The sequence below is a fragment of the Semicossyphus pulcher genome, unplaced genomic scaffold (assembly GCF_022749685.1).
Source record: "Semicossyphus pulcher isolate SPU_LCO1_2020_fin unplaced genomic scaffold, fSemPul1.0.p SCAF_15, whole genome shotgun sequence".
NCBI classification, from domain to species: domain Eukaryota; kingdom Metazoa; phylum Chordata; class Actinopteri; order Labriformes; family Labridae; genus Semicossyphus; species Semicossyphus pulcher.
The window spans coordinates 23,569,207-23,591,099 of record NW_027211659.1 but is presented as its reverse complement, the minus strand read 5'-3'; the positions used below and the strand labels follow the sequence as shown (position 1 = coordinate 23,591,099).

The 21,893-nt window shown below is 41.2% G+C and overlaps 1 protein-coding gene across 2 annotated transcripts in view; it reads right to left on the bottom strand.

Annotated features, from left to right (window-relative positions):
• Positions 1 to 19,518, bottom strand: part of col18a1a (collagen type XVIII alpha 1 chain a) — an 84,237-nt gene extending 64,719 nt beyond the window's left edge. For both annotated transcript variants that reach the window (XM_069663329.1, XM_069663331.1), the window contains exons 1-2: positions 19,467 to 19,518; positions 19,315 to 19,388 (exon numbers count right to left, since the gene is read on the bottom strand). In XM_069663329.1, coding sequence (XP_069519430.1) covers positions 19,315 to 19,388; positions 19,467 to 19,477 — 85 coding nt within the window. In that variant the 5' untranslated portion in view covers positions 19,478 to 19,518. The remainder of the gene's footprint in view (positions 1 to 19,314; positions 19,389 to 19,466) is intronic.
• Between the last annotated feature and the right edge of the window lie 2,375 nt (positions 19,519 to 21,893).

The following is a 21,893-nucleotide window of genomic DNA, read 5'->3' as shown; positions in this document are numbered from 1 at the left end:
GACTTGAGGAGGGGATATCTCATGTTTTTATACTCTCTTAAAAGCAAATATATTTTAATGAAAAATTACAGATATATATTCACTTAAATTTATTTCAAAATATAGGGCATTGTCACACTCAACCAAGATGGCTGACGTGGAATGTTCAGAATATACGATCGCATCAGTGTTGCATAAACTGTACATTAATTCATGTACAAATGGTGAGTGTTCGTTACATAATAGTGTCCTGCCAAAAGTATGTGTATTATGTTACATTAGAATTGGATCTGGGAACTAGCTAATGTAGCCTAACAGCCTACACCTACGGCACATGTTTTGGAGCTGTGATTGGATAAGGTCTACCATTGCATCCAAAGGAATTTTGGTGCATGTCCATTGATGAGTCCGTCTGGAAATGAAAAATTAACTAAGAGGTCCTTTTGAGGACAATGATCTTAAACACAGAGACAAGGCAAGTTTTCTGCATGGCTAACAGTAAGAGGTCCTCAGCTGGCCTCAACTGGCCAAGGTCAATAGCCTGACCTCAATCCAACTGAGCATGTGTTTTATTTACTAAAGGCCAGATGTGAAGCAAAAGGCCCCTGAGAGGCACACAAGAAGTGAAGCTGGCTGAAGTCTAGACCTGGCAGAGCATCTAGCATCTGCTTCAGCAAAAAAATATTGCGTAAATATACAAGACTAACAAGACTCTGTACCTGAAAAATATGAATGATTCATTCCAAGCCCTACTCTTAGAGGGACATTTTACCTTACAGCACATGCTTCAAGGACAACTGAACGTGTCCTGAACAAAACAACTCGAACATCACCAAAAACTTACAAGACAGCAGTTATAAAAAACAGGAAGAGTCCTAATGGATTGTGTCATCCAGACACAATGCTTCCTTTGAAAGTCTGGGTGGGGCGTACAAGTCTGGCCATCTGAATACCTGCACTCTTTACTTGTCCCTCTTTCTGTCCTTTGCAAGGTAACTTTTATGACCTGGTCCTAGCAGAAAATGCAATGGGTGTGGGGCACACTTTAATGTGCACTGGCTGTCCTTGAAGACGAAAGATGGTGAGGCTGCGTCCTTTCATCCCACGACTTCAAAGATTTGACAGCACTGAGCGGGCAAAGAAAGACCCAAAGTACAGAGCTGAACAACTGAAACATTCCAACACCGTCATTCAGCAGAAGTGGGTCACCGCAGCAAGTAAACTGCCACCACGGCTACAGAAAAAGGAGAATGCTAGCGCACAATGGCCTGTTGTTGTTGCAGTGTGGTTGGCACTGCAACTGTCAATATTTGCATGGTCCTGTTTTGGATTTCATTTGACTCTTAGAACATTTGTCTTCTTTTTGTAGAGCATGTAGGCAATATTGATGGTAGCACTTAACTAAAAATACATGTGTGCTCTTAGTGATGCTAGCATGGCTGGAGATCATCTGTCTTGTTTCCTAATGTCTGATAACAGTGAGCTAAAAACAAGCAGTCAGTTAGCAAGTATAATACAGCAGCCTTAAATAATCTGAACCCCACCTTCCATTGTTTTCCAATTTTATTTTGTTCTTTATTACTCATCCAAATGTGGTTTGGTCTTGGTCCAAATGAAATGGCTGCCACAATTAAGATGTGAAGAGATTACATTTATTTATTGAAGTTTCTAGATTTCCTTTGGCGCTGTATATCAGATTGAAATTTTAAAGAGCTTTTCTCGTTGGTTAAAAACAGCTAAATGTAGGCCTATTTATTCTCTCAGATCTGTCTCACAAGAGGCAAACAAGTCAAACTGGGACACTTTGAATTAAGAGGGAACACAGACCAGATCTCAGAGTCCTGCCGTGTTTCAGTTGGATGGTGGGAGCAGTAAGTAAGAATACATGGCTATTGTCTGCTCCGAGGCATTCCCCGCAAGCTGTGACTATTCACCAAGGCGACTTCACTGTGTGTGTGAGAGAGAGAAAGAGACAGAGAAAGCATGCTGACCCCTCACTTTGACTTCAGACACTGAGCTTATGGCTATTTGGACTCACTCAGGGGGAGCAGAGATGAAATGAAGTCAGGACTTAGAGATGGGCTGAGGGAGGGGAAAGGGACTATTTTGTTTGGGACCTGATGAATTTGCTGACTCCAGAATTTGTACCTACAAACACGCAACTGTCTAACGCCATGGCATTTTCTGGCAGCAGACAAAGGTGAACTCCAGTTGGAAAGAGGATGAGGTGGGTGTGTGTGGGTGTGTATGTGTGTGTGTGGCCTTGTTTTCTTCTTTCTGACAAACAATGCACCATTCAACTAGAATAAATACCACGGAAGCTACAAAAGGAAAGCTCAGCAGCTACAGATGGTTACAGGACGGACTTTCAGAGGCTGAATTTCATGAAGCCACACACTAATATAAAGGCTGAGATAGTATGAATGATTTAATAAATTCACTTGCAGGCTTTATCAAGCTGCACAATGAGTTGGAATCTCTTCTGTTTGTTTAAATGTTTACTACCAAGCGCTGGATGAAAACTTCCTACTTCAGTACCTAAAGATGAGTGGAAAACACATTTTCCCCCCTGCAAGAAAAGCAGAAGCATGATCCCAACTCTCTAATAAAATTCTCGGAAACTATCAGTCATGGCTTGTTAGTATGTGATGAGTGTTCATAAGCATTTAATAACCCCTGGGAGAGTTCTGGGCTTCTACTCTGACTGCTTTTATCTTTTTAGGAGGAAATCATACAGCTCATGTTTCACTGGAAGAAAAACTCTTATTTTCAGGTACAGTAGGCGTAAAGCTTTGGCTCGGCCATTCTAACCTACATTTTAAAAAGGTAAGAGGTGCAGACTTGTCAGCCTCCTTGACTTAATAAGGAAGCAGATCTTAAAGCAGTGCCGCTTTTGAGCCCAGATCAGACATATTAGGTAACTCTGCAGTAACCCAATAGCGCTGCTCGGCTGTATGGGCTGAGCGGCGGTATGCGCGGCGGGAATGTGTCCAAATACCTGAGCGGTGGCAGGAAGGGTAAGGCGTATGGAAGGTAAGGAGCAGGAAGTGGAGGCAAATACACACCTCATGTGAACCAACATGTCCTGATGGCCATTTTCTCGCAACTGTTAACACACTCAACCTGTTCAACACTCGCAGATCCACCTTGCCCTACATCCTTTGAAAAAATGGTCTGCCAATCTGCTCTCCATTGAGTTTTCCAAGAAGTACAGTGCACTTGAAAAGTAGCCTCTTAAAGCAAGGCCCCCTGGACCCCTGCCCCCCACCTAATCCCACGGACACACCTCAGCAGCCCTCTTTTTTTGTGTCTTGGAGACACAGTCAGCAGCCTGAGGCCAGACTTGAGTTTTAAAGGGTGGGGAAGTGAGAGGTTTAACTTGCCCTCGGGGTAAGAATACTGTTGTGATGTTTGGGGTTAAAAGATCCATCCATCAATGCAGGGTTACAGCAGGGCAACCCACATCACATTCTTTGACTTTACAGTAGATAGTAAGAACACGTGGGAACACTTAATTAAAAGTGGTTTATTGCACAATATGACAACTTAAACTCAGAAAGTAAATTCCCTGCTGGATCCTTGCCAGTAAAACAGCCTTTACAACCATTATGACTGTAAAAAAAGCGAACATAAACTTAATCAAGTCATCTCGCTGCTGTGGGGAGATGTTAAAAACATACAGTTGCAGACCACAAACAGCAAAGCAGACCTCTTTTAGTGGCGTTTTAAACAGTGAACGAGCTGAAACCTGTAGAATGAGGAGGTGGGATGAGTGCATCTAAACTGATGCTGAATCAGTTGCTGTTTTTCTTGTGCTAGGCCCAAACAGAGGCTGATCTGGGTGGCTTTAATATCAGGTGTCACAATTATCTTAGTCGAGCAGCCTCTTCGCCACAGGTCTATATTGTGAGATTCATCTTTTTACTTCCATGACAATGTTTTAACTAAATCGATGGGAGTTCTAATAATCTGCCCAACAGGCTTGTTACATGGCCTGTCTTTGGAGGGTTTGACCTCTGTCCTTAATCAAATGATACATGACAAGTAACCACTGCCTACACATTAATGTTGCAAAAAAACCTACCAGAAAGCTTCATCTTGACCATAGTGTCATCAACTTACAATAGATCTAAACATCCAATCCAATTTCATCGTTTAAATATTCTTAAGTGAACACACATTCTCTTCTGACTGCATTTATGCAATCCCCACATTAGCCTGAACTCGTAAGGGCGTGCAGGATTAATCAACTGAAACGGCAAAGTTGAGACGACAAACTCAAATGAACTTCTCTAAGACCATTTTCCTACACAAGTGAAAAGAAAAGTACAAAGTCTAATCGGAAACTGCTGCCATAGGCTGAACCACTGAACAACATGGGTCTAAACCACAGACCACAGGGTTCGCACATTGTGTTCTTGAGTTCTTTAATCTTCCCACTTGACCCATTTTAACAGCAGCTTCTTAGCCCATTTCACTCAACCCAACAAAAAACACCAAGAACATACCAACAGAGGAGGAAGAAGTTTGATTCTTTTTATTCATACTGGAGGTTTACATACAGGCAATAACATGTCTGTAATCCTTTCTAATCTACAGGAAGCAGGTTCATACATAATAAGAATAATAATGCTTTTTGAAAAGGTCATATACTAAGTTAAACGTTTCAGATTCAACAGTTTGTTACAGTACCTGGAGACGCTGCTTTTCGAAAGCAGAGGAACATCCAATAAATGTGGAAGTTGATACACTAGACGCCAGTGTGAGACATTGGTTAGACAGAGTGTCTGCGGCTGAGCTTAATTGGTTTTTGATTTCATTGGTAATTATCAAAATGAGAATAATAATAACGATGATTCAAATAAACTTTTCAACCTCAAATAAGAATCAAAGTAACCGAAGGCGAGTTTCCCCAGGTGGCTGTAAAGCCTCGCTCTGACTCACTGCTGTAATGTCTGAATACATGCCTCCGAGCAGAAGTTACACCTTGACAGCGGGCCCATTGGAAAATTAGCTTACATCATGTTGGCACAAGATGCTTTAGTTTCACAGTTGAAGCGATAATCAGTTCTACATGCTTGTAGGGCTGAGTTAAAAATGTCTATTGCAATAAATGTCGGAAGTTGAACATGTGTTTACTGTATATGCACTAAATGTTGGCAGGCTGCATATTGTTTTAAAATGTCTACTCAAGTTATTACAACATGCACGCAAGGGTTGTATAAGATGAAAAGTAATGGCGATGATAGCCGGCTCTATTAGCCACCTTTATTCATGACAGTCCTGTAAACTGTGATGTAAATATTTACAGTATATGCAGACCCACCACAGTTTACAAGACCGTTGTGACTCAGGATTGTTAGCTGACATTGGTCCAAAACCACTCCATAACTCACTCATTCGATTAATAGTTTACTCAACAGTGAGCAGTCGATGGAGATTTCCAACACAATTCCTCATCACTGCACAAACAGTCTGTAGTCAGGAAGCACTGTACATGCCATGGACTTGAACACTGAACTGAACTGATACTACTTTATTAGTCTGTCCCTGCTTTCTAATGCAGGCTGGTCAGCTGTCTGTAATATCAGCGCATTTTAGGTTCAGCGCTGTATCTGATTGCATCTTTAGTTATTTATATGATGTAACTAAATCATCAACGAGCTAATCAAATTGAATTGAAAAGAGTTGATTCTGGACTTTCAATTTAAATTGCAGTAGACTTGGGAGATAGGATGTGACATCAAGCCCTATGTCATTAAAGGCTTTTATTGTGAAGGAGCCACAGATAGTGTTGAGTCTACATTGACTTCATACATCAGTGAATGCACCTGCTTTCTGACAACAGCTATCTGCTACACAACGTTTCCTTCCAGCCATGGGAAAACTCTTTAGTGTGGAAGCGTACCGATAGCGGTGTGGACATAATAAAATGGTGGTTAGAGATGTTATCTTCTACTGTATATGACTTTGTGAACCACACAGCAGAGCACGGATTTACCAGTCTTAAAGCAAAGCTTGAAATATGATAAAGAAAGCGTTAAGGAGTATTTTTGTCCAAAAAGTGTCAAAGAGTAAGGAATTTAAAGGACTCGAGAGCTTGCCGTTGCTTGTTGGCTCTAGGAGTCAAAAGGTACATTATGGTCACATTCCAAGACGTGCTCATATCTAATAAAATAGAGGCCCACCTCTTTGGCCTGCAGACTGTCCACTGACAAAGTTCCCAGGCTATCAGCATTCTTAAGATTCTCCTGCCAGTCACACAGGACAATTTATTGACTGACCATCTAACAACCTTGATGCAATGTTTCAACACAGAAAGTTCAAGGTTCATATGCGTTTCCTCACAATACACAATGAAAATCACATCACTAAGGTGTGCACAGTTAATATTTTGACAACGGTTAAGCAGCTCCACAAACAATGACACTTCAGGGGCTTGCCTGGAAAAGATTTCATCACCCATAAAGACCAAAGACAAGGACTGAGAGATCAAACGCTTCAGACAGGAGACTGGATCATTTGCTACAAATTGTAGAGACCATGTCGAGGCATGTGCACAGACACTGATTGCTCAAGCAACTTCCAAAAGCTGCCTTTCAAATTAAGAGAAAGACAGGCAGTAATTTGTTTGATCTTGTAAGGTGTTTCATCAGCGTCTGAGTCCTGGAAAGCTTTGGCTTCATAGATATCATAACATTGATAGTTAAGTGATTGTAAAGTAAAAAAATGAGAGCATACTTTACTGAAAGACTTTCATACCTCCAGTTTCATAAAGAGCATTAATATTTAAACATTCCTTTGTGTATTTTAAGCTCTGTTTGCATGCTTGACGCCTACAGAGACACTAACATTGGTATGTTTTTTTCATTGTCTATGCAGCATAGTGAAAAGTTGAACCATGTCCAGATTTGATTGTAGCAAATAGAGTTATAGAGAATTAAGTAATGTACTTCAAATGTACTTGACTTTTCATCATTCGTATGCTCCGATAAAAACCTTTTCTCTGATACAAACTCTGCCAATGTGGAAGTGCAAAAAACTGCCTTTCCTCAAGTGGCCACTTGAGGCAGGCTCCAGAAACCAAGAAATAACATTATTGCAGATGGGAAAATGTCCATTTTTACAGCAGAAATAAACATGTTTACAGCCTGGCACCAAAATCGGTTTTGTTATTAATAGCTAATTTCGCTGTTCATGATAACAGTACAGGGGTTGTTTTAATTTTATTAAGCCTTAAATCATAGAAGCCGGGTCACTTGACTTACAGGTGGATACTGCTGGCTGTCTGCTCGACGTCAACACAGACTGCTTAGCTTTGATAACTTGCCGTTTTTCAAGCCCTTGCTCCTCTCCAGCACCACCCTCTCAGCCAAATTTGGTCACTTTGGGCTCCAGTAAAGCAAGATGGCAGCGGCCATATTTCGGCTTCGTTTTCGCAGCCGAGGTACCAGTGGGTGACGTCACAGTAGCTACGTCCATTATTTATACAGTCTATCATTAAATACAGTTATCTGACGCAATCCAGGTAAGATTCTACCGCAAGAAGTTAAGTACTACAGAAACCTTTTAAAACTTCTGAAACTTTGAAATAAAAGCTTTCCTGTGAGCTTCATCTCTCTGGAGATGTTTATATAGTAAGGGCAAAAAAGGAAACTTTGATCTGTCCTACATTTATAACTCCATCACCCCATTTCAACTCTTCAGTTCACCATGAATGCACAAGATCTACCTGCCTACACAGGTCTGAGATTTGGCAAGCACCTAAAAATGCTGGCAAAGGTGCAAATACATATGCACATCCTCTCAGCAGTCAGCATAAGCCAAGAATGATTTCCATCCATCCCTGTTGTCGCTCCTGAATGCACAAGTAAATAACATGCTCCACTGAAGACGTGGGTTTCACGTGGAAAGAATGTGCATGCAGATCTCATTCGTGCGTTAGAGGCAGATTGTCAGATCAGTCTGTTGGCCGGTCCCGTCTCTTTGTCCTTTCGCTGGTTCTTTGAAACCCGCTAGGCCTCACTCAAGTGTTGAGTTTCAGCTTTACACGGCACTTCAACAACATGTCAATGCAGATCAACACTCTGACAGTAAATCCGACCATGAAAGGGGGTAAAACACTTCTCTTTTTGTCACAAAGCTTCCCCTTTGCATTAGAGGGAATCATAGGCCCAAACCCTTGACATTTGCGGCAGACTGATACAAATTCCACAGTGAGGAAACCGCTACAACGACTGTGATAAAAGGAGGAGGTTTTTGCTCACCCACTTAGCCACCATGCACTGAACAATTGCATATGTAAATGTGGTCTAAGTGGACAAACTACTGACTTGTTTGAATTGATGATCAAAGTTGTCAACCAAAGAAGAAGAAAGCTCACGGTTTGACACCATTTCTTCAGTCTTAAATCTCGGCTACTGAGTGCCAATCACATCTAATTCCCATTTCTGTTTATTGAGAAGCAAAGACTTTGACCTTTCCCTCAGATGAAGCCCTCTAGACCCCAAAAGCCAAAGCCCCATCCACATTGTGTCGACCAGGGCACAAACTTTTAGCTTAGGAGCCAAAACACCTTCAAAAAGCCCTCGGTGAATACAGTCGGCTAGCTCATACTTCACCTTCAACTGACACTTTAATCCCCTGTAATGAATGGAGACAATGGCTGGAGGGGAATGACGTTATGCCTATGGCTATATCAGAGGCCCGGGGGATACAGTAGATGAAGAGAAATAAGTGGGACAAAGAGGGCTTTCATCGACAAGACAATATCAGGGCCCTCAATTAGTACAGGCCAGACTAGGGTCCAGGGTGCCAGCGTTCAGTGTTCCCCCCGCTGGGCACTTTAGCACAAAAAGCCCACAGGTCATGCTCTTCCTCTGTTTCAGCTTAAGCCAAGCAAAGGCATGTTATAATCCACGTGATGGGGCTTTGGTGGGCTGGTGCGACAACCTGATCTAAAACTAGTGAACTTTGTGAACCAGCTGGGAAATATTTAGCTTGAATTAATGTTGAATTAGAATATGGTATTTCAGAAACAACAGAAAATGTTGGGTCGAAAATATGCTATCATACCTGAATCAATATTATGTCTATTGTCTAAAGAAACTCTGACAATGTTCAAACAAACTTACAGACAAGCAACAGGGAACATTTAGTTTCATGGCAAAAGCACAAATAAAGACAAAAAATAGAGCTAAGTTAGGGACTTTGTTCTCAAAAACAACCTCTCCCTCTGATCTGATCGACTGTATAAACATTTACCAGAAATCTACATTATTCTCACCCGAGGGCATTCAGACCTTATCATGCGTTCATAGTTTCACAGAGATAAAGAGAAAAGGGAAGAAACAAGACACTGAGTGAAACAAGCACAAACCCCACCAAGGCCCAAGGCTAGCATGTGCCTGTTTAAGTGTTCTGACACATAAAGCCAACAGTGGACGGCCAGGTACGGTTTCGTCAGGTGTTGTTAACCAAATCCAGTTTCTTTTTACTTATTTCCTGTCATAAGTAAATACGTTGTAAATGTGCAGAAAGCCAACCAAGAAGCTGAGCTTATTCCCATGCAAACATTTTCAGGGAATTTCAAATTTAGGAGGCACTCAGAACCCAGCTACAACTACAGTTACACAAACAGAATCTAGAAAATACAGACATCAGATACCTGTGACAGTGTATGACTGAAAAATTACAGCTAAAACGCCATGTTTGTAGAAAAGCAGTTAGTGGAGGTGAACAGATTGACACAAAAACCTCTATACCATCTCATTTTTGGAGGTCAATTCTTCGTAAATAGGACCAATTTCTCCTTTCCAAATGACCTTGTACCATTTGTATTTCTTCACAAAGTAGAACTCTCAGTGCAAACAATGTTCTGTTATGGTCAATACATCTAAGTGCATGCAAACAATGCTTGTTCACTGTTGTTGGGTTTTGTGCACTCAACATATGCCTCCTGTAAGTGCAAAGTGCCATGCCATTAAAGGGCCAGTTTGCTGATTTTTAACCTCAGTCCTGTCATGCCGTTATGGGGAGCTAATGACATTATGGTAGAAAAAAAGTGCAATTACACTCTGTGTCTTTGGAGGACGCTATCTGCTTCTCCAATGGGCCCTGGGAAACCCTAACCAGATGATGCGTTTCATGTAGTCTGGCGGAGGTTTTCCAGGGCCAGGGAGCTTGCTAAACTACACTTCCTCAATCTAGGATGTCCACCTCCGATGGTCATGTCTCGTTCAAAACTGTCAGGTTTGACATGCAGACTGCAGACCCGAAGACTTTTTCAAACGACCCATTGGTATATTCTCGTCGTATTTCGGATTCTGTACCGCTCTGAGCCGTCCTTGACTAGAAAACGTTAGTATGTCACTCCAGCCGTCTCTTGCTGGGCCGTTCCTTTCAGAGGGAGGGGCGCAATGCATGCTGGGTGTTGTAGGAATGTATCAGTATCAATATCATCAATCTGTATCACTATTGCAAAAAACATATTTGTGATATTGCCCACCCCTGGCTGTTACATTATAGAGAACAGAACAGATGAAAATGTGTGTAAGTAAGGAGGAATAAATGACTACAGCACAGTGCAGCCTGGATGGATACTGACACCTTTACCATTGCCCAGCGTGCCCAATAACCCGCTTGCATTCTTATCCTCTATTGTACTTTTAAGATGAGCAGACACATTCAAGACAGGAAACTCAAGGCTAGAAAAACTTTACAAAGCCAAGTCTATTACCACGGCCAAATAATAAGGTTGTAAAGGAGACTTGTGAAACCACAGGGTGCTGTTGAACATGGCACTAACAGGGCTTCACAGGATGTTTCAGAAAGTCAAGTAGCCACAGAGGGAAGAATCTGACTGCAGACCCTCTCCTGTCTGATAAAGCTACTGTATCCGCAGACGAATGGCCCTGCAAATCTTTCACTGGACCTCTAAATGTTTAATGTCCCCATGGCTGGCCTATGTTCCTCCTCTCTAAACCTCTCAATGGATGGCACTGTGCCACCTGGCCCATAACAACAGCCAGTGAATAGAGGGCACCCTTTATTGTCTGTGAGCTCATGATTCACACAACAATTAGCAGCTTTCAAGTTACAAGCCACCGAGGCATTCACTTTCTAAAAATCCAGGCTCAGCACATGATCCCAGTGGATTCTGAAGTGGTGGAATGTAACCAAGTACATTTACTCCAGTACTTCACTTAATTATTATTTCCAGGTACCGGTACTTAATTATTTACATTTCATTCTTCTTCATCTTATACTCCTCTACATTTGAGAGGAAAATATTGTCCTTTTACTCCACTACTTTATTACTTTCAGATTTTTATTTTACATAAAACATTTAATCAGATTCAGCTTTATTGGCCAAGTATGTGGGCACATACAAGGAATTTGACTCCTATATAAAGACCTATGGATACAAATATATTTTACAAATTATTAATATAATTATATTATATAAATTAATGTATATATACATTTAAAAAACACACAACAACACTTACAGACAGGAGACAATAGTGCAATGGTGCAACAGAGTAAATATGGTTGTGAATCAGGTTGTTATGTACCAGAGGTAGATGGTTTTAGTATTTACAGTATTTAGCATTTAACTAGTGGTTTCTGAGCATTTTGACTTGTGACCTTAAAAAATGTATCCAGTTACGGCTTCTTGTCACATTTCAGATGTCTGAGTTGTCAGCAGCACTTCCTCCAAAGAGAAACTTCCCCTCTGAACATCTCAGATGGTTTCATTTAAACAGTGTGGTGGTAGAGCGCGCGCCCCAGAGGCTGAGTCTTCGCAGAATCGGCCCTCGGCCCTTTGATGCATGATATCCCAACTTTGTCTTCTGTGTATTTTCAACTCTTGAGCTGTCCTATCAAATCATTTTTGCAATTGCAAAAAAGAATGTCTGAGGCTCAAAGAGGTCAAAATGTCCTTTTCCTAATGACCAGTTGGAGAGGTCTGACCCCTAGGTTGGGAAGCACTGAGCTAAATTATAGTAGTTGAAGAGAGTTCCACCTTTAAGAGCTACAACAGTAAAATACTACTTGCACACTGATTCGCAGGGCTGGTTTTTTTGCAAAACAATAACTGTACGTTGATACTTTTTAATTTAGCCTAATAATTACATACTGAATCTTAAATGCAGGACTTTTACTTGTAACAGAGCATACAGTACTTTAAGTGACGTATCTGAGTGCTTCTTGGCCTGCTGGTCTTCTGTCTCTTTATACTGTCAAGTATTAATGTATACATGAAAGGGGATAAAGGGATGTATTCACTAAGATTTACTGCAGTGCATGACAGTTGATGTTAAGCGCTACTTAACTTCAGGGCAAATCAGCTGAATGGGTTGAAAATACTTTCAAACTCAACAGACGTCGACAAAAACGTTATAGTTTCTCTACACCTTTCATTTTAGGTCCACTACCTGAGATCAAATCCAGTAGTCAGTGCACCTGGAAAGTCCACCCCTGGGTTTCTGACAGGTACAGTGAAGACAGGCCATGTCATCGGATCACATACCTCACCCAAAGTCCCACTTCCGGCAGGAGCGTACGAAAGTGGAGTACAGAGGTGCAGGACTCAGCAAATCCTTCTTTTGTCACAGGAGCTCTTGGCTTGATGGTAATCTCCCCGTCCCATGGGATTCTCCTCAGTTCACACCCCCATGGTGTGAGATTTGTGAGGGGGTAAAAAAAGAGAAGTGCCTACAGACATGGTAGCTCTTGAAGGACGGGTGAATGAGTGGAATTCAAGGATGCCTTGAAAAGCGGCCTGCACATCAGGAGAGTCAATCAGAAGATAAGAAGATGTGGAGAGCAAAAAGGAGGGATATAACGACAAAGTGAGGTTCGAATACGCACAATGGCATTCCCGAGAGGGGCCTCGTGAAATTCTGAATGGTCTATTCATTCATTAAAAAAACGCATTGGGTGGTAGCTGGTGCTTGTCACATCTGACAGTTAAAATATGCTTATTACAGGTCTGAATCTGCAAAGCACCTCTGAAAACACCTCAGAGGATCACATCTAAACTGCAGACATGACGCGCTCTATATAGTCTTGGTCAATCGGGATCAGTCCAAGCTCCTGGAGGGTGAAAAGCTTATGGTATAGATTTCTTACGACAAGAGAATGTAAATGGGTGGAGGGGGGGGTCTCTAGTTTCATGCCTCCCTGTGTTCAGCAGGCTGTCAGTGAGGACAAGTGAACACTCCCTAAAGCTGGAGACTGGGGACAAAGTGCCAGGTAGACAGATCCAGTTTCTTTTGCTTCAGCCAAATGCGGCTTTGTGGTGGAAAAATCTGCACCTGGTGGCCATGGAGACCGGTGTTCACCCAGGCTGCAGCCTACAGTGCTGACAAACTGCTGAAAGAATAGAAGTAAGCCTGGCTTGAAATGTAATGGTCTCTAAAGGGGCTAAAAGCCCTTTGCCAAGGTAGACTGGGTGGTTGACATGTCTATAACAATTGCGGCTATGTTCGCCCATCACAGGCTTCATTGTGGGCTTTTGTCACTGCTCGAGCAGCTTGATATCTTTCTAAATAAGCAGTAGTCTCTATTTGTCCTCCAAGTCTTCAAAAACTCAAATTGTTTCATTTTGTGCAGTGCTTCCCATTTGATTTAGTCCACAAGCATTTCAAAGGTATCTTCAAATATGAATAACTATGGTTACAGAGATGGAAATGGGTCAGTTTTACTTTTGAAAGTCATAGTAACACTTAAGTTTTGTCCATCTTGCTCTATGTTCTAATCTTTAAAACAAGAGTCCTGTTATTTGCAGAGCTCGGCTTCACACCTCCCACTAGCTGTTACGGCTGGGAAACACAAGCAAATAAGTGAGGGTTTGGCCGCAAACAGGAAAGAGGTGCTGAGAGGTAAGAGGGCACTCAATGTGCCATTAGAGCTGGAGATAGTTGGGTGTACAGAGCAAGTGGCCCTACAAATCCTCTTCTCTTGGAACATAAGCAGTAATTATGGTGTCCCTCTGTATTTTGCCACTGTCAAACCAGCATTTTGACATCAGGGACAACATGAGAGAGCAGCCGGGCGCACCTGAAACACTGAGTGGTGGGAGCACATAAAAATACAAATAACAGCTGTCGGTGACATTCAAAAAGGGAGCTCTGCCCTGGAAAGGAAGATGATAGGGCATAGCAAATCCCGGACAAATACTTAGCAGAGCCCTGCCACTGCTCTACTTACAAACCTGTGGTGTTTAGATAAACAGTATCAGCTTTCTATTTCTTATCATACTTTTGATCATGGTGAGTGTTTTGTTTCTGATTTCTGCTCTTCTGATTCATAAGCTCTGTGAACATTCACTTGGGTTTCTGATGTGCAAGGTCAACAACTGGATTAGGTGCACTACATATGATAGATGTATACACCTCATCTTCAGAATTACAACATAACTAGTGTGCAACAACAATGTGCAATCTTCCTTTTAACTGTTCAATCAGTCAAAGCAAAGCAGAAGCTTGATGTTACATAATAAATGAACTACTGTTGTAGTATTCAAGAACAGCCGTTGTCTTGCCTTTTCTTTTGAAGGCCTTTTGAAGGACTCCATCACATTGTACAACATTGTGTTGTCTTGGACATACAAAGAGGAAGTTGTATTTAAAGACAATTGCAGTCAGAATTTTATTTTGCATTGTGTGATTTATAAGATCATAACTTTGATTGGATGCAAAATGGGAAGCTCTACGCTATGTAGTAAACATATAGGCATAGTATACAGTATGTATTAGGATTCGGCTAATGTAGTGTGAACTTGGCTGGAGAATAAGGGTGCAGGTGACAAATTGTTAGTCATTACATTTACGTTACATTTTTGCTTTTCATAAAGCTGTGTATTAAATATATAAAGTAACGTTACATCAAAGTTATCTAATGTCACCTCTGACATAAACCCTACTGGTCTTGGTCCTGTTTCATTCTTAAAACATATTGGTGTTGGTTGTGACATGGCCTCAGTTATGAAGATTACAACTGCTCTAATAAAATTTGATCAGGCCTCTGCACGATTAAAGCAATCTAAAATCAACCCCAAGCTATCTTTAAACAAGGTGAAATGTCAACATGGCCGGATGCCCGGATGCTCATAAAACTGAGGAGTTTGTTCCTAAAAAGGCTTCTGAAGTTGTTAAATATTGCACGTTCCAAGCTCAAGCCAACTACTTCACACGAAAAACTAAAGTTTGTCTTTAGTCTACGGCAACTGAGAGCATCAGCGCAACTAATAAAATCCAGCATCTCAAACAGAGGCATGCAGCCAAGTGGGAGCAGTGTGCAGGACTTCAAGTTGCACAAGACAGCGGCAGCCTGAAAACACCAGCCAAAAGTGGGTAAAATTGTGGCATCAAATTTGATTAAAATAAACAGAAGTGGTGTATTAAAATGGAGATGTTATTTTAAGGCCACGTCTCCCAGCCAAGTGATGAGTTGGTTACGTGATTATTCTTGACAGGTAATCTTTGGTAAAATCTAAACGTGTACACACACTCTGATTTAATCAGCGTGCCTGGTGACACAGGGCTGATTCTCAAGCTGGGCCATGTTTTACAATTTCCAGCACAGATATACAATTCGTCAGAGTCACTACGGGATCCAGATGGTTTGAATTGACTAATCAAAGCAGGATGTGACCACCGTGGTGTTCTTACAAAAACACATCCACATTAAAGTAAACGACACCATATCTAGATTTCCTCTTCAGTCTCCTCACTGAGTGTGTTTCTCAAACAGAGACATTTTTTTGTCCCGATTTTTGACAGGCTGTGCCGTGTTCCAGTGCAGTCCTGTTACGCTGCATGAGTTTTGAGAGACGGACAGAAATGACCATGTAAACATTGTTTTGACAGTCTTTATGAAACACAAAGGAAGTACTCTGTTTTTACGTTAAATGGGACTCAAAAAGACGCGTTCAGTCCATTACTGCATCTGGCTCAGATTATCAGCAGAGAGCGAACCTGACCTGCATCTTAGTGACTCTGAGACAAAAGACAGCTGACATACTGGCACGAGTTAAAAGTGCATAAAAGCCGTGTCAATGGTGTCAAATTTTAAAAAATGCAGAGAAAAATGGCTGCCAGACAAGGAGGTTTAAAAACCCACTTGACATTATGAATGATGCCCGCCCACAACCTCACACTGATGTAAGCTAACACTGACAGTCACACACACCCAGCTATCTCCACACACAAGACAAGATACAAACAATCATCTTCCTCGCAGAGGTATAATGTCATTTTAAACGCTAGCAATGCTGCATTGAACTTCCAAAGCTTCATATAAGGCACCTCCAGAGATGTTGATAGGGAATAAGTAGGTTTACTGACTAGAAAATCCAGGGATTAGACATCACAAGGTTCACTGAGTCAACAGAATCTGTGCACAGTCGGTCCATTTATTTCATGCGAGAGCTACAATGATCCTAACAGAGGCACCAATCTAATGGGCATTCACCAGAGAAAAAGCAGCTTTCATGAATAGCTGTACATACTGTAGCGTCTGGACTTTATGACCTTATAGTGTCATTACAGGAATTCAGTATTCGTCCATGTCTTTGATTAAGAAGCCATGTATGTGATTTTTCACTTGAAAGTGCAGAATCACACGCATTTTATGGTTTATTGAAATAAAAACACAATTCAATTAGTTGTATTTATCTTAATAAAAGCCACAACTTTGGAACATGGAAGAAAAGAAACAGATTTTATTTTGAAATCTAACTACCTGCACTACACTTACCATGCAGCCTGCCTATCTATGTTGACAGAGCTCGCTCACAATGTACACCTGAATTAGCTCTGTGGTTATCAAATAAAGTGTGTTACGCAGGCCATTCATCGGCAGCCACCTGGACTATCACTAAAAATAAAAAGGCACAGGTAGGGCATCCTGTCGGCACAGTGGGCCAAAGCACATAATGTGTATGTCACCGCAATGTGTCAGCTTTGAACTCGGTCAAGGACCTTCAGTTCCCTCTCTATCTGTCCCAAAATGTCCTTCCTGTCTTTCAACTATCCATAAAAGGCTAAATGGATAATAAAGGTAAAATAACTAAACTACCTTGCCTAAATAAACATATCTTGAAAAGCCACAGTAATGGTAACAACTGTGAAGGCTTAAAACAACCCATCGACATAGCAAACTGCAATTTTGTAGGAAACTATTTTACGTGGTATTTTGAAAACTAGAAATTTAAAAATCAACAAAGAAAGAAATGTAACTTAAAAGGTTTCTGAAGTGCAACACTGATTTTTGCAGCAGCAGAGAATCAACAAGAAAAAACAGGAACGTTTGGACCTTGAAACTCAGGACACATCTGAGGTGTGGAAGCAGCTGTTTTCCTGCTAATTCTGCAGCTATACATGACGTGTCAACACACGTTTGTCAAGCGGTGCTCAGACCCGCTATTCCATCATCTATCATTATAAACCAGAGCATCACCAACTAGGGCTCAAGTAAATCAGATGGAAGGTTTAGAATCACTTCTAGCACCGTTAATCGAACAGTTGCAGCTAATCTTGGTGAAATATATTCCACACCCATGCTGAAGTAAATACAGTAATGTAAGGATTTTAAAAACCTTTGTTATCCTTTCCCAGCACACAGAAAGCCTGTCAGCCCGTCCCTGCACTGAAAAGAAGAAAACCCCAAGCCAGCTGTGATTTTTTAATGTGGCATCTAATTCAGCCATTAAAAGGCTCCGCGGGATGTCCCCATACAGCCGTCCCCCTCCCCCCACCCCGTCCTGCTCCCCCTCAGGGAAAAACCACGCTGGGTGCATGTCAAAGATCACATGACAATAGGGATTCCTGACCCAGCCAGGGACTGGGAATGAATCAGACCTAATTCAAGCATGTCGCAGGCGGCCAAAGGCAGTGCTCTTGAGACGGAGTGACTGGCCTTTTCAACCTGGACACACACACAGACGGGACGGCATTCCTGGGAAAGTGTCACGTTGTTTAAGTGTAACTTTCAGTACCTTTTTCAAGTGTTTTTACCTCTTCTGATCTACGCTGAAGATAGGGATGGAGTATTGTTATCATAACAGAGAAGAAAAAAGGAGGACAAGCAATGTTTGATGTAGCATGTTCACAGAGCTACATGGGTTGGGTTGCTTACAAAAGACAATTAAGTTCTAGGAGGAATTCAATTTGACATATGAGGCATGTCTTCTCCCAAAGCCCCTAAAATGCTTCTTCTAGCTAGCCGGTGGTGATCACAGTCAATCAAATATTAATCAATGTCCTCTCAGTTTCCTCTCCCTATCATCTGACAGCTACACATCCCTCCAACTGTACGTTTACTAAATTAAACGAAGGACATTAGTGAGGTTCAAAGATAAATTATTCACCAGCAGAAGATAATTCTTTCATTCAGTGGCTCATACAGACCTCAAACAGCCCTACTGTCGCGTTTGTAAAAGAAACGCTCCTTTGTTATCACCTCTTTGATCAATTATACTGACATTACAGCAGCTGGAAAGATCAAGTTAAGAATGTAGCTTGTGCCTGCAGTATTATGCAAACAGGTCGGCACAAAGGAGGGCAGTAGGGGGGAAAGCATCTTTCAGTAACTGAGCTGCAGCCACCGAAGGCAACAGTCTCCGGTCAGACACAGAGCAGGACAAACAAAGAAGGAATGTGGGTTTCTGAGCAAAGCAGACTTTGGACTTGAGAAAACCTGTAAACAGTCCTAGTGCCACTTTGACCTTGTCAGAATGGACAAACCGTAGTGTTTTATCAATAAATCATAACAATGTGACATCCCAGCTTTGTGGCAGCCATGCTAGTCAGGCACAGAATGATGAATGAAAGGGAGCTACAGATTCTGGGTAAAAGAGGAAAAACTAAGTTCTTTATATTGTGATCCAAGTCATAAACAGCAAAGTAAACAGTGAGCAAACATTATACATAGCGTTCAGCATCATGTATCTAAATGTTGCTGCAACTCTTTCACGTCAGCTATGTAAAACATCTGAGGACTTAAGGAGTAAACTGAGGGCACCCTAAAGTTTTTACAGTCTGATACTTCAGTTATGCATAAAGCTTACACAACAAATCATTGGTCATCTGCAATAATCACATTACTAAAAATGCTAAATTGAGCATATAAAATCCCGCAGCCACCCACAAAAAGATTATTTCTCAATATTAGCAAATTATTTTACTATTTAAAACTCTTCTTGTAAAGGAAACTTGTGTGTATCAGGAGATATATCTTTCAGAGGCTATTAACAATCCAAATTAGATAAACCGAGGGGCACGCCATCCGAGCCTTTACATTCACGGTCCCAGTGTTAGTTCTTACCTGGCCATTGCGCTGCATTCGGGCTGACAAGAACAAGGACGCAGCAGAGAAGGCGCTCCAGCCATGAGGAACACCTGCAGAGGTAGCAAGCAATCACGTTCACAACTTCATCGCGTCAAAGCAACGAAAAGTTGAAATGAAAAGTTAAGTACCTCATCTTCATCTCTTCTTTCACTGAGATCGAGTGGGAAAGCTACATGGACTATTGGGGGGCAACGGGAGTATAAAAGTGTTCTCAGCTTCCTCTGGTCCTGCACCGCTGCTGCTGCTGCATGCGGGGAGAACAGCTGATGGAGACGCAGCGCTCTGCTGGAAACAGAGAAGAAGAGTGGAGCGCGAGAGAAGTGACCTGCACGAGTTCACTGCACGGACTTCCGCCAGGTCCTAAAAGGGAACACGTTCCTATCAATTTCAACTTACAGTGGTCTGTCCGATCACAAACACAACAGCGATTATACTATTAACAACACAACATTAAAATTATAATAACAATAAATGTTTGCTTTATAGTTTTATAATGGGTCAAAGTATTGACTGATTGTCAGATGCAAATGTTTACATATAAACATAAGATAAGATAAGATAATACTTTATTGATCCCAAGGGAGGAAATTCCGGTGTCGCAGCAACACAAAAACAAAATAGCAGGTAAGTAAATACAGCATAAAAATAGATTAAAAAAAATAAAAATACTAGGTAAATACAGTTGCTATACAAGTAGTAAGTGACAAGATAAAGTATCAGTTAAGGGATAAAGTGACATGGTATGCAGGATGAGATAATACAGCATGGTATGATGTCTAAGGTTTACGATATAGTACAATATAATGTGCAGTATAAAGTGGGAAATAAATACAAATCAATGCATGAATAAGGTTTTATTATTTTTTATGTAACTGAAACCCAGCTCACAAGTCAAGTCTTGCTTTAGTTAAACATTACTTAAGAATATGATTTATACCCGTATTGTAAAGTGTTAGCTAGTATTATTGTTTTATATAAACACCTTTTTCCCCTTGTCACATTTTAACAGTGAAAAGACAACAGCCAGTATTAGCACAGCTTGTGTCCCCTGTTACAAACCTGACAAACCCACACAGGTATGCCCCTCTACCTGACAGTAGCTGGAGTGGATGTGAATAGGTGACAAACTGCAGCCTGAGCTGTGTAAACCTGAGTTTTCCACCGGAAAATCCTCTGTCATTCAAGCAGAGTTTACACTGTCACTTTACCTTCTCGAGCTGTAGTGGGGCTCACAAGATGGGACTTGACAAGATAATGAACACATGGAGTTTCAGTGAGGGCTTATTTACTTTGTATATCCTGCTCAGGGGTAAGAGAGAGGTGAGACCTCCAAAAGGAAGACGGACTGCGTTGCTGCATTGTAAAATAAATACAACTGTTAAAAAAAACTAAAGTGTGACTATTTTATCAATTCATGCAAGATTTCAAAACGTAACATTAGAGTGTGTGATGATACAGTTTATAAATCTATCCTACAAAATCACACAGTTATAAACCTCACCTAAAAAATAAAGTACATTTAATCAGCACTTAATACAACTACAACGATTAAATGATTCTAATAGGTAAGAATAATAGGCAGGGTATTTGACCCTTAAAGCATGAAAAGCCTTTGGCATGTTGCACTTACACAAAATGACCACTAGAGGGTGAAGTTGGGTTTCTTTTCAATGTTATGAGGTCCTGTACTATTATTGCAATGCTTGCAGCATTCAGCACACACTGGTAATTGTTACCTGTGTAAGTCATGCATTTTTTAAATAGAGAAATTCAAATAAAAAGGGGATGCTGCTAAATATATGCATCAAAAATATGTATTTCAGATTTGCTTTGATTATTTACTGCTGCGTATCAATGCAAAGGATAAATCCACACATGCACTGATGCATGTCTTGGATTTCTGTTGTCTTTAGACAGTTTTAGAACATGAATTAAACATGTGAAGTGCACATTTGAATGGTACTTCCTTTGTGTAGCAGCTCCTTTATTACTTTTGAGCCCACAAGGTGAGTTTGTTATCACAGAAAAGGCACAGGGTTCAGTCCTCTGGCGCTGTCTTTTAGCCTCTGCTGTATTAGTCGCTCTTATCTGCAGGCCTCCAGGCTGCTGTCTGAACACGTCCGCAGCTCAGAGAATGTCTGCTTTGCTCACATTCCTGTGTCAGGGAAAAGAAAGGCAAAATTGTCTGTTAAATGCTATGTTGCAGTGTAACCTTACAGAGAGCAGGGTGGGACCCATTCTTCAAAGTAATACGTAGTGCCTACTGCTGCTCTACGATGAAGACATAAGTTATCATCATCATCATCTGACATCAGCAATGTGTCACAGTTACCTTCATGCCGATTGTATTGTCCTTTTCATTCCTACGAGTGAACAGGGAATACTATATCACCAATAAAATACCACTATATTTGAATATTTATTTGTACTTCTTATTTTTAATAGAAAATAAGTTATGTAATCTGTTCAATACTTTAATGCTGGTGTTAAATGTGCTAAAATGGATGTTGATGCACCTTGGTCAGAAACCAAGCCTGAAGATGCCCCCACAGGTG